The sequence below is a fragment of the Apodemus sylvaticus genome, chromosome 7, assembly GCF_947179515.1.
Source record: "Apodemus sylvaticus chromosome 7, mApoSyl1.1, whole genome shotgun sequence".
NCBI classification, from domain to species: domain Eukaryota; kingdom Metazoa; phylum Chordata; class Mammalia; order Rodentia; family Muridae; genus Apodemus; species Apodemus sylvaticus.
The window spans coordinates 131,264,917-131,278,961 of record NC_067478.1 but is presented as its reverse complement, the minus strand read 5'-3'; the positions used below and the strand labels follow the sequence as shown (position 1 = coordinate 131,278,961).

At 40.4% G+C, this 14,045-nt stretch overlaps 1 protein-coding gene across 1 annotated transcript; it reads left to right on the top strand.

The window, feature by feature from the left end:
- The first annotated feature begins 331 nt into the window (after window positions 1–331).
- Window positions 332–9,631, top strand: Msantd4 (Myb/SANT DNA binding domain containing 4 with coiled-coils). Its single transcript, XM_052189175.1, has 3 exons — window positions 332–555; window positions 6,295–6,908; window positions 7,495–9,631. The coding sequence occupies exons 2-3, from the start codon at window positions 6,447–6,449 to the stop codon at window positions 8,068–8,070; spliced, it is 1,038 nt and encodes a 345-aa protein (XP_052045135.1). The 5' UTR covers window positions 332–555; window positions 6,295–6,446; the 3' UTR covers window positions 8,071–9,631.
- Window positions 9,632–14,045: the final 4,414 nt, after the last annotated feature.

The following is a 14,045-nucleotide window of genomic DNA, read 5'->3' as shown; positions in this document are numbered from 1 at the left end:
AAAACGTCCATCAGCCAAACGTTCCATTTGAGGTTAAGAGTGAAAAAACGATTCTTTGATTTAAAAACTGCAAAGGCGATGTCAGAGGTCGCGGTCCACGGAGACCGCAGCTAGGTGAGTATTTGCGGGTTTCCATTTTCCCTGGGCCTTGTAATAGGTTGAGGGTCAAGGACAGGAGCGGAGTTCGGAGTTACTAATCGGGCGGAGCAGCGAGGAAGCCCGTCTCTAGGGACCAATCCTTCGCTAGAGCACGCTTGATTGACAGGGCCACGTGGCAAAGAGTGCGCGCTGAACGGGAGGCGAATCACTGCGGGGCGGTGTCCAGGGCACTAACCCGGAACCGGTTTGGGACTCGATTCCCATTGTGAGGCCTGGCCTGAGGCGGGCTCTCAGGCAGAGTGGCAATCCCCCCTGGACAAATGGATTAGCTGCAACCCATGAGCAACAGCCATCTCAGCCAATCGAGGCAGGCAGAAGTTGGTGGGCGGGGGCTCCATGAAGCATCTCTTTCCAGCACCCTAAGGGCGATCAGACAGAGGTGCCCCGGGGTCGCAGGTGAGTGATGGGTTGCAGCGGAGCAACAGGGACTGGGGAGCTCGAGGACCAGAGGAGACCTGGCATTGTAGGTCTCTGTGGGGTGTTGCCTCTGTGAGCTTTGGCCTTGGCATTGCAGAGCGCAGGATCCCGAGGCTGGGGAGAAAAGTCTCACTCATAATTATCACCTGACTAGGGAGGAGAAGCTCTGGGCCTCCGCAGAAGTGTGGGAAACCTAGGTATGGCTATTGCTGACCGTTCGGAAAGGAATAATAAACCTCCAAGTTGCCTGGACTCCACTTGGGCGCTGCACCATCTTGACCCCTCCCCCACCGCAAACTCCAGGCTTTGGGATCCCCATCTTCCCAGAGGCCTCAGCTGCACCTTCCCACCGTTACTTAGTAGCAGGAGACCCTTAAGCAAACTTCAGTTGTGTTTATCAGGAAGAAAAATAATTATCCTGTAATAATATTGGGAAGTCACTCTTCAAATGAGATTGGAGTGAGATGGGTTGGAGAGAAGTTTGTAGATCTGGAATGCTTTTCTTAACTGCTAAGTGAATGTAATCTTTACCCCCCTCCCTTCTCTCTTTCTGGTTTTTCCCCTTTTCTTGATTTTTTTTTTTAACCTAGATTTTATTGCCAGGTTTTTCTCAGATTTCTTAGTTCTATGTTAGACAAAAACCTAGAAAGTTCATTTAATCATCACAGAAGAAATGCCTAGTTATAACTTACAGTACATCGTTGGTGGCTATGTGAGTGCACCGCACAACAATTCCCTTTCTGAACAGTAAAGAATAATTTTGGAATGAAGTCTTCCACAACTTGAAGGGTTATTCTTCCTTTCTGAATGGTCAGGAAGTCCAGGAAAACAGCAGCTGTCTGTGGTTTGCACATTGGGGGTCTGAGATTAGTGACTGTGACTGTCAAGTTCCTTATTGTAAGAACAGAATGATAACAATAAAGTGGGGGGTGGGGGGGGGGAGGAGTGTTAGGCATCAGAAATGGTGTAATTGTACATTATATGACCTGTTCTATCCCTAGCACCACAAATGGTGCCCCAAATGTAGGAGCTGAGTAAATACTTTTGATGAACTTATTTGGGAGTCCGTGACAGAAAATCCAAACTTCTCATACACAGCATCAAGGTACTAGAAATGGTACAGAAAGGTAGACATGTTCATAATCAGTTCATTTTTGCTTTTGTAAACACAGCTATCAATTTTTACCTCCAGTTGTACTGATGCTAAGCCGTTCTTTAACTCAGTACTGTCAAGGTTTCAAGTAAAGGCTTTCTTTGGATTAAGTGAAGACTGACCAGAATAAGGGTTCTCTAGAGTCATAGAGTTTCTAGAAAGAATCTCCATATATATATATATATATATATATATACACACACATATGTATATATGTATAATGAATCTATATTTATTATATTTATTTGTATTAGAATGACTTATAGGCTGCAGTCCAACAAAGGCTTGTTATGAATGGAAAGTCAAAAGAGTCCAGTTGCACAATTTATGAGTCTGCATGTCATCAGCATACTCTGGAGTCCCAGAGAAGTAGGCTCTAATGATAGTAAAGGAATGGACTAGTGCGCTGAGAACATGCAGGCAAAGAGCATAAGCTTCCTTCCATGTCCCTGCATAGGGTTCAAGCAGAAGAGGTGGCCCAGATTACAGGTGGTTTTTCCCAGCTCAAATGATGGATTAAAGGTGTATCTTCCTACCTTAAAAGATCTGGATTGGATTAAAGGTGTATCTTCCTACCTTAAAAGATCTAGATTAGAAATAGATTTTCCTACATCAAATTATGGCAAAATCAGAGATGTGCCCTCTATTTTTGGTGTTTTAGGTTATCCCAAGTTGACAAGCAAGGATAGCTATCATCACAGGTTCTACTATCTAGTCCATTGAGGTTAAAAATGCGGTGAACTGTATTTTATAAATGATAGTTCATTAGTTCAGCATAGTTCAGTTGAAGACAAATGGATGCCACTTTGTAAACTCCAGATGTAGACAAAGACATGTTGGGAGGGGTAGGGAAGGCTACACAGTTGGGAAGAACTACTGAGAAGTTAAAAACGCACAGATTCTCGTCGGTTAAAAAGCCTGTTATTTTTGCCGTTTAGCAATGATGTTGCAACAGCCCAGTGAGCACACTGACCTTGAATGTTGAGAGCAGAAGAATCTGATGGTGTACACTGTACAAGATTCTATTGTTAACAGCAGTCATTATTTTATTAAAGACTGTTATCTTCTTTATAATATTTCAGTAATATATTTCTCTGTAGAGGAGGAAAGTTCCTTGAATTGAAAAGAAGTATGATCTTTACAGTTACATTTTTCTCTTTTGGTACAGTCTCTCAGTAACGTATGGGGTTTTACTAATCCAGCATTAACAAGTGGTTGGTATTCGGCCTTCATTAGTTTCCTTACTTTAATGCCTGGCATGTTTCTGTTTGATTTCTGTCCCTCATAAGTCTATTGTTATATGACCCAATGTGTTGTTTGTTATATATGACCTAAATTGTTATTTCCTTCTCAAAATCTTTTTTGGATGCTATTAAAGGTTCCTGAGTCTGGAAACTCAATATAGTTTGTTTGTATTCTAATAATCTTCAAGTATTAGGGCTAATCATCCAGTAAAGAAATAGTTATGTGCAGGTTCATACTAAGACATAGCAGTGGTAACTGATACTTGTGAGCTTATTGTATCTTAGTCATCATAGGCTCATCGGATTACCACGTTTAATCCTGAAATGCCGTGAGTGGTCTCAGTTATCAACTCGTAGTCATGTGTGTGAAGCTCATTTACTTGAGACCAAAGAGACTTTAAGTGATAGAACTGGCACACAAGCCTGCATAATAAAAACAAACAAAAGCTGTTCACAGCTTTCCAGCTTCTGGACTCTATTCTTCTGGATTCTTGTGTGTACCTTTTATACCTCAGATTGACTAGGTTATAAGCTACTTGATAGAAGGAATAATATTTCATGTTTATGTTTTCATGCCTGTAATGAAATAATTGATCATAATACAGATTAGTAGTGTAAGACCACATCAAGACATCAGTGCCTAGCAACTTGCCTGTTGCAGAAGCATGAGGACCTGAATTCTGTTCCTAGTGCCCACCTGTCCCAAGAAGTAAGGTAGAGAGTGATGGACATGCTAGTGTGCGAGCACACACACACACACACACACACAATTGAGCCTTGGAATGTGCATGCAGGGACACATCCATTTCCTTCTCCACTTTATTTTTAAACTTTTATTTATTAGTGTGTTTGTGTATAACAGTGCAGGCAATGTTGCACATGGGTCAGGAGATAAGCTGTTGGATCAGCTCTCTCTACCTTTATGTGGGTTTTAGGGATCAGACTTAAGCCATATTGTGCAGCAAGTGATTGAACTCACTGGTTCATCTTCCTGGCCCATCCTTTTGTAGTTTTGTTGTTCTGCATTTCCATTAATATCATAGTATTCTAAGAAATCGACATACAATTATATCAAATATTGTATGTGGCTTGGCGTTCCCTGTTAATGAATATTTGTGTTTCAGATCCTGCTTTTATCATAAAAGTAAGTGTTTTTTAAATGTTTCCTCCTCCCCCCCCCCCAATGCTGCTAAGTGATGTGGGAACAATCACTGTTCCAGCATTGTACATGTTTAATGTCATTTCAGTTCTCATCCATTTTTTTAAGGCTGCCTTGATTTCTGGTTCTAGCTTTTTAAACTGTCTCTGATGACTTACTTAGCTGTTAGAATCTGCCTGTGTGATAGTGGAGCCTGTTTGCTGAAGAGACATTTTTCACGCCAGGATTTTGACAGACTGCCTGAGTGTTGTATTATGTGGCATGGTCTTCATTTATGTATAAGCTACTTTGTGACTGTATTGTCTTCAGCCACCTTGTTCTATAGATAAGAGCTTTATATGCACAGAGCCTTCATTGTCCTTTCTCCTTAAATTATCTTTTTTCTCCTTCAGTTCTACTGATAATATTTAATTTTATACTGCTTTTAAAAACCTCATATTTATTAGACACAATACTATGTATTGAGACATTGTCTTTGAAGCAGATGAGCTCTCTTCTACTTCCTAAAAGGTGGGACAAGTGGCAGCAGAAGAAACAGTAAAAGTTGACTCTTTCACTTGATTCCTTCAAGAATCCTACAGTCAAGCATACTAAGTATAGTGAGTTCAGTTTAATGACATATAAATCAACTTGTTTCAGTATTTTATATAGCAGATGTGCACCATATGGCTGGGAATGTAGTTCACCATTGTTAGGTCTTGGGAACAATATATGAGACCCTGGGTTCGACTTCATACACTGCATAAATAAAACATACCTGCAATTCCAAAGACTCAGAAGTGAAGAGGAGGAGCCAAAGGTCAAAATCGTCCTCAGCTATGTAGCTAGCTCAAGGGCTGCTGGATTGCACGAGTAGTCACATTGTTTATTGTGGGCAGGTCCAATCTTCTGTATATTTGAAATTGTATATTCTTTGCTGTATCTCTGCTAAGTGACATATTATTTTTATAAGTGAAATCATACATGGGGAAGGTAAGAGATGTAAGTCACAGTTAGGCAGGCTGATCTAGGATTCACTTTTAGCCCCTCTCTCCTTGTGTTTTTAATCTCCCTTTTCTCCATACCCCCACCTCTACCCCACCCTAGTACTGAAGGTAGAACCCAGGGCCTTGGGCTTTGCACATGCTAGGGTACTGTTCTGCCAACGAACTGCATTTTACTTTGAGAAGAAGGCCCACTTTGTATCCAGGCCTGAAGTTTGGACTCTTCCTGCCCACCTCTGAGTCTGAATTTAGTCTCTGTACTTCCATTCGTGCCACAGAACTAGTGTTCTGTCTCAGAGGGTCTGACTCCAGAATCTGCTCATAACAGCAGCACATATTTTCTTTCAACAGTGTTCTAATCCAGAAATAGTTTTTCTTAAATTTTATTCACAAAATGCTTGCATCTAACTATAAAGATACTATGGGCATGCTGGCATGGATTGTGCATTCTGATTCACTGGACTTTAGTTATCATTAGATATCTCTAGAAATGTGTGTTATCAAATAGCTTGCTTGGAGTCCTCTTGATTTTGCAGATTTGGTTCTTTTTCTGTGTATTTGTGAAACTGATGGATTTTTTCAAGTTCATGTCTGTACTTCAGAACATTCAGTTCTCCCTGGACTCTCTTTCTTCAGAAAGTCACTCTTTGGAAGATGTTGTTCCTCAAAGATTGTCAGAAACTAAAAGATATGATGGACATGTTTTTGGTGATGTTATTAAATATGCACAGGTGATTGGAGATCCTTGGGAGCTAGAAAAAAATGCTGAACGAAGGTTATAAATGGTAACAAAATATTTTGTTGTTAAATTTTAAAAATGAATTAACATTTACTCGTAACACTATAAGAGTGGACTCAAACAATGGTAGACTTTTATATTTCCTGATTCAATTCCCCCTTGTACATTTGATTTATTTTTGCTTCAGAAAGGGGTATATCCTTTATGTTGTGAATTGATGCCAACATATTTAAACATAAATGAGTCCAAATTGTGAACTGTGTTCATATAAACTGAGGGAGACTCAAATTTCACAGCTTATTTGAGCCATGGTGGATAGCCAGTGGTTTCAAGATGTGTTTAGACAGGTGTTGTTTTTTTTAGTAATACAGGTTACTGGTTGCAATATGTTGTGTGAGTTATAGGTTGATTAATTTTTGTTTTATACTTTTCTCCTTTAGGTGTCTACCTGGCTTCCAGGACTAGATGATTGGAAACCCCAGTGATTTGAACTAAGAGCCAACAAGGGGTTGTCCTTGGGTTTGTTTTTTGTGGCGTGCCCTTCACATTCTTTGCACAGCTCTTTTTGCCATTAAAATCTGAATTTTTAAAAATGAAGCAATTGAAAAGGAAAAGGAAAAGCAATTTTAGTGTTCAGGAAACTCAGACCCTTTTGAAAGAAATTACCAAGAGGAAGGAAGTCATTTTTTCCAAGCAGCTCAACACAACGATCAACGTAATGAAGCGAATGGCCTGGGAGGAGATCGCACAGTGCGTGAATGCTGTCGGAGAAGGCGAGCAGAGGACAGGCACAGAGGTGAAGAGGCGCTACCTGGACTGGCGGGCACTTATGAAAAGGAAGAGGATGAAGGCCAACATGAAGCTGGTTGGTTCTGGGTTTCCTCTGCCTACATCTGATCTAGATGATTCTCTCACTGAAGACATCGATGAAAAAATTGCCTTCCGAAATGATGCCAATTTTGACTGGCAGAATGTGGCAGATTTCCGGGATGCAGGTGGATCCTTAACAGAGGTCAAAGTGGAAGAGGAAGAAAGGGATCCGCAAAGCCCGGAAGTAAGTATTCCCCTGTGACCATGCTTTCCGTATCAGTGATCCAGCCGTGCTGAGCAAGCCCACACACAATAGATAGCCATGCTCTTTTTTTCCTGATGACCTTAATGCTTATTCTCTCAACTAAATGTAATCAGTTACCTCAGTGATACACGTTAGTGACATTGGGTACTTCAAATAATCTTAATAGTTCAGATTAAGTCGTTTTGTGTGCTCAAACAGCCTAGAAAGCCATCAAATAAATATTGAGGCAGGTCTGGGGAGAAGGTTCAGTGTGTAAGTGGCACAAGCCTGACATCCCTGCAACTTCCATTAAAGCTGAACGCTGTGGCCCGCATCTGTAACCCCAACATTGCTGGGACAGACCTAGGAGAATAGACCTGAAGCCTCCAGTCCACTTGCTTCAAACTCACCTCACGGTAAACAAGAAAAACTGTGCTGCGTGTTGTGGCCCACATTCTCCTGCACTTACACACATGTACACAAATAAGTAAGAAACGAAACAATAATAATTAAAAGGCCAATAATGGAGCAAACCAGTAATGACAAAAACAAATACTAAATTATCGTTTTTTTTCTTTTCTGTCAGTTTGAGATTGAGGAGGAGGAAGAGATGCTGTCATCTGTCATACCAGATTCCAGGAGGGAAAACGAGCTCCCTGACTTCCCTCACATTGATGAGTTTTTCACCCTCAATTCCACACCGTCCAGACCCACCTACGATGAGCCCCATCTGCTAATGAACATAGAGAAACAGAAGCTGGAGCTGGAAAAACGCCGTCTGGATATTGAGGCAGAAAGGCTGCAGGTAGAAAAGGAGCGGCTGCAGATAGAGAAAGAGCGCCTGCGCCACCTGGACCTGGAGCACGAGCGCCTGCAGCTGGAGAAGGAGCGGCTGCAGATCGAGAGGGAGAAGTGGAGGCTGCAGCTGGTCAGCACGGAGAAACCGGCCCTTGAGAACGACCTTGGCCAGGGCGAGAAGTCCGTGCTGCAGCCACAGGACATCGAAGCCGAGAAGTTGAAACTCGAGCGTGAGCGCCTACAGCTGGAGAAAGATCGGCTGCAGTTTTTGAAGTTTGAATCAGAGAAGCTACAGATAGAAAAGGAGCGCTTGCAGGTGGAGAAGGAGAGACTGAGGATTCAGAAAGAAGGGCATTTGCCTTGACTGCTCTTGGTCCTGGGCTTAGCAAAGGGCAAAGGTTTATGAACTGTAGATTTCTCCAACAGTTCATGTAAAGGTGGTTCTGGATTAGCTACCCCATCACCACACCTGTTTAATGTCAGTGTATTTAGTAGGAAAACGATAGAATACACCGGTAGCTGTGTGCTTCAGTAGTGTATTATATAAACGCTCTGCCCAGCATAAACAGAATAGCAGAGGATCTGCTAGACACTTCCACATTAGTAATACTATAGAGTCCTGTCTTATTTGTGCACCCCAAATTTACAATGTTGTCTATAGTAAAGTTTTTATCCAGTGATTCTGCAGTGGAGTTTGGGCTCCCAGAAGACATTTGGGATTGTGGGATGGTTTTTGGTGGTCAAAATAAATGGGTATAGACTGCTGCCAGCCTCAGTAGAGGCTATAGGTTCTGCTATACACCATGTTTAGCATAGTTGTCTTCACAGGAAAGAATTACCCAGTCCAAAATGTCACTAGTGCCAAGTTTGAAAAAACGGTACACTGGCCTGTGTATCTTTATAGCTATGTTCTACAGTTTTAGAATATTAAAACTTAAGATATTTATGTGGTTAGATACTTAAGTGGCCAAAACCATTTTAACTGTGAGACATTACTGTGTAGTATATTGAATATAGGGAGTGGTGGAGATTGTAGGTCCTTTATTCAAGTGGTATTGTCTATCAATAGTCTGAGACCTAGAAAACTGGGACCATCTGGAGATTGTTTAAAATGTGTCACTTTGAAAGGCAATCGCCTTAAAGAGTCAACGTGTGACTGGGAAGCTTTAGTTCCTCCTTTGAATCTGTTGTCGTAGTTTGAATACAGAACTTACCATTTCAGTAATGTACTGAAATACATATATAAGAGAATGTCAGAAGCTAGTAAAAATGGTACCAGTGCCAAAATGGTGATAGTAGTCCATGATGAGAGACCCAATGAATTGTCAATTGATTTTTATCTGAAGAGTAGTCATTTGAGACTGAGAGATGGGGGAAATGTCCTCTGCATCAGTAACAGTGATGTTGAAATGAAAGTAGTAACTGTTATGGTTAGGGGAAATCTTGCTTAACTTTAGATCTACAGAATCTAAAGTTCAGAGAAACCCTGCAGAAAGTAAATGGCTGATATTTTATATAGTGGTGTGTTTTTGTCTTTACCCCTTCAGGATGGCTAAACTTCAGAATTCAGCAAGCAAAGGGTGGACTTCACCTGATGATTTGCTCACAGTGTTCTGATTGTAGTTTATCACAGTAAAGTACTTTCTGATGCACAACGGAGGTGCAAGCGGTTGCACGAATTCACTTTGTGTTTTCTGTTTTCTGGGGCTGATAGCTTTAATACAACACTTCTGTTGGCACACTACCTTGATTCTGTATTTGTTAATTTAAGAATGGCAAGAAACCATGATTGAATATAGGTATGCAAAGGGAAATATACCCATGATTACTTATTCTGATTTTGATATAGTGTTATTTTTTTATAATTCTATTAAATACTTCTACCTTAGAAATAAATTTTCCTGTCTGAAAGTTTATCATTCAAAGGTACATGTTATTCAGCATGGGAGAAAACCCTACTAGGAGTGGGTTAATAAATCTATGTGCTAGATTTTGAACTATACACCAGATATATGATTTATATCTATCCCCATCCCCTTTTACATTGAAAATAATTATTTCATTCATTATATTTTGATCATGGTTTCCCTTCCCTGCCTCTCTTGATGCTCCTCACCTCTTCACTGACCCAATTTGTTTCTCTCCCTAGAAAATGTGCAGGCCAATAAAAAGACAAACCAGATTTTTAAGAAGCAAATAGACAGAAGAAAAAGTGCACTACAAACACATACATATGTAGGTGTACACATACATGCCCATATACAGAATCCTTAAAAACAAAATTGGAAACCATAATAAAAAATAGAGAAAAAATACAAATACAGCACTATGAGGTAAAACATGTCCAACAATAGCATTGCTTGTTTGGTGTTGACCATCCAGTGCTTGACATGGGCCCTACCCTTCAGGGTGGCTAGTATACCCATTGCTCGTCCGTTGTGGAAGACCAATTCTTTCTTTGCTAGTAGTTATCAATTGGAGATAGCTTCTTGGTTAGGGATGTGTCTCTGTCCCCTCTGCAGTGGAGCCCCACTTAGTTTGGATCTCTAAAGGATGCATAGTCGGCCTGCTGCCAAACAAGTTCATACATAGGGGAGGGATTTGATGTTTGAGCAAGGCACTGATCTGTGAGTACAGCAGAATATCATCAGGAGTCATTTTATTGCTACATTCCTTTAGTGCAGTGGTTCACAACCACCATAATATTCTGACCCTTTATTATAGTTCCTCATGTTGTAGCAACGCCCAACCATAAAATTATTTGTGTTACTTCATAACTAATTTTGCTATTGTTATGAACTGTTAATGTATTTGGGGATAGAGGTTTGTCAGTGGAGTAATGGACCTACAGGTTGACAATCACTGCTTTCAAAGAACATAGTATCTGGGTTTCCTCTAGGTTCAGGGTCTACTTATACTCAGGACCTTGGCTACCTGAGCAATGACAGGTGTACGTACCATCCCATGGCTTAGGCCTATAATCAGACAGGGGTTGCTTACTTGTGCCACTATTGCACCAGCATATGTACATTCCAGTACAGTGAACACTAATCAGTAGAGGTGGCGGCTCTAGAGAAGCACCAGCTCTAAATCTCAGTATTCAGAGATATGTTGTAGGTATCATTAGCAATAGGGCCTTACTGTAAGGTTGTGGAGAGCCTTGGTAATAGCCTGAATTGTTTGGGATTCCCATGAGACCCCTTTGGCCAACAACTCAATTATCTGTACCTGATTGCTAGCACTACAGTTTTAACTCAGTGGAGTTGGGGCTTTGTTTATCCTATTCCTTGGTGATGCCATTTAGATTACTTTTATACATTTATATATATTTAAAAAGCTATAATAGGTATCTGTGTGACCCTTCATGTTGCCCTTAGTATTAGCTGTCCCTCCTGTCTTCTCTTTTTAACCTTCCTTTTCTCTCTCTTTTTAATCCTCCCATTTCAACTACCTCTCTCCCATCTCTCCATAATTGTATATTCTATCCATTTCCTCAGGAAATCCTTTCCTCGCCCTAGTCCCTTACTCTATAACTAACTTCTGCAGGTATACAGAGGTCTTTTGGCGTCTGGATTATCTCACATAGGATGGTTTTTTTATTTCATTTTACATTCTTTGACCTGTGGATTTCATGATTTCACCTTCTAACAGCTGAGTAATAATGTTACATTGGGCTAATGAACCACATTTTTATTATCCATTTATCTGTTAATGACACAGGCTGTTTCCAATTTCTGATTATTATGAATATAGTAGTAATGAATATGGTGTCTCTGACGTAGGGTGAAGTATCTTTTCAATATATTCTTAAGAGTGGTTCAGTTGGATATTGACGTTAATCATTTCCTATCTTCCTAAGGAACTGCCAGAATGATTTCCATGGTGGCTATATAAGTTTGCTCCTTGCCAACATGAACGTTCACTTGTTTTTTTGCTTATTTGTTTTGTTTTGTTTTTAAGCCATTCTGACACAAGTGTAAGATGAAATTTCACAATAGTTTTGATTTCCATTCCTATGATGGCTAAGGATGTTAGACATTACTTGTTTCTCAACCATTTGCATTTCCTGTATTGAAAATTCTCTGCTTAGATCTGCACCCCTTTGGGTAATTTCTTTTTTATATCTCTCAGTTTTAGCCTTCTACTAGATGTAGATTAAGGAAGATATTGCATTGTTTGAATGATGTTGTCCCTTGCCATGCAGAAACTTCTCAGTTTCATGAGATCCCATTGATTAATTGCTGATCTTAGTGGTTGTATTAACTATGTCCTGTTCAGAAAGTCTTTTTCTGTACCAAGTTCAAGGCTTTTTCTTACTTTTTCCTCTATAAAGTTCAGTTTTGATCTATTTGGAGTTGAGTTTTGTGCAGGTCAATATGTATGGATCTATTTGGATTCTTCTACATTCAGACATCCAGTTTGAATAGCATTATTTGTTGAAGATGCTGTCTTTTTTTCCCCCATTTATGTTTCTGGGTTTGTTCCGAAAAATAAGGTTTTCATAGGTGTATGGCTTTATATCTGAATCTTCAATTTGATTTCATTGATAAATATGTCTGTTTTTGTGCAAATGCCATTCTGATTTTATTACTGTAGCTTCATATAACAACTTGAAATCTAGTAAGGTCATATCTCTAGCAGCTCATTTATCATTCAGGAATGGTTTAAGCTATTGTGGGTTTTTGTTTTTCCATATGAGGTTGAGGTTGTCCTTTAAACGTCTGTAAACAATTGTGATAGAATTGTAATGGGAATTGAATTGAATCTCTAGGTAATTTTTGGTAGAATGGTCATTTTTACTTCATTAATCCTACTAATCCATGAATATGGGAGATCTTTTCATCTTGTGATATCGTTTTCAGTTTCTTTCTTCAATGACTTGAGTTTTTTTTATTTTATTTAATCTTTTATTTTTTATACTCCAGATTTTATTCCCTTCCCAGTCCACCTTCTGACTGTTCCTATCTCACAACTGCTCCCCACCCACCTGTCTCCATGAAGATGTCCCTACTCCCCATTCCAACTGACCTCTAAACTCCCTGGGGCCTTCATTCTCTTGAGGGTTAGGTGCATTTTCTTTGACTGAGCCTAGACCTTACAGTCCCCTGCTGTCTATGTGTTTGGGGCCTCATATCAGCTGGTGTATGCTACCTGGTTGGTGGTCCAGTGACTAAGAGATCTTGCAGGTCCAGGTTAATTAAGACTGAAGGTCTTTCTAAAGGATCACCCTCCTCCTTGGCTTCTTCCAGCTTTTCCCTAATTCAACCACTATCAGCAGCTTCTGTCCACGGGTTGGGTGCAAATATATGCATCTGACTCTTTCAACTACTTGTTGGATCTTTTGGAGGGCAGTCATGATAGGTCCCTTTGTGTAAGCACTCTATAGCCTTAGTAATAGTGTCAGACTTTCTGGCCTCCCCTTGAGCTGGATCCCATTTTGGGCCTGTCGCTAGACCTCCTTTTCCTTGGGCTCCTATCCATTTCTATTCCTGCAGTTCTTTCAGACAGGAACAATTACGGGTCAGAGTTTTGACTGGGATGCCAACCCCATCCCTCACTTGATGCCTGTCTTTCTGCTGGATATGGACTCTACAAGTTCCCTCTCCCCACTGTAGGGCATTTCTCAAAGGTTCTTCCCTTTGAGTTCTAAGAGTCTCTCACCTCCCAGGTCTCTGGTACATTCTGGAGGGTCCCCCCACCTCCTACCTTCCCAGGTTGCCTGTTCCCTTTCTTTCTGCTGGCCCTCAGGGCTTCAATCCATTTCCCCCACCCAATACTAGATCATGTTCCCCTCATCCCCCATCCCATATACTTTGCCACCCTGATCTCTCCCTTCCTCACCCATTGTGATAGCTTTCTTCTCCCTTCCAAGTGGAACTGAGGTGTCCTCACTTGGACCCTTCAGCTTGTAGAACTTTTTGAGATCTGTGGACTGTATCTTGAGTATTGTGTATTATTATTTTTTTTTACTAATATCCACTTATTAGTGAGTACATACCAACATACCATGTATGTCCTTTTGGGTCTGTGTTAACTCACTCAGGATTATATTTTCTAGTTCGTTTCATTTGCCTGCAAAACTCAGGATGTCCTCCTTCATAATAGCAGAGTAATATTCCATTGTGTAAATGAGCCACATTCTCTGTATTCATTTTTCTCTCATGGGAAGTTAGACTCCAGAGAACCAAATATCCCATTAAAAATAGGAAACAACTAAACAGAGTATTTTCTCTTTATCTTTTTTCTTTTGCTTCTTTTTTATTAGATATTTTCTTTAGTTACATTTCAAATGTTAACCCCTATCCATGTTTCCCCTCTAAAAACCCATGCCTGCTCCCC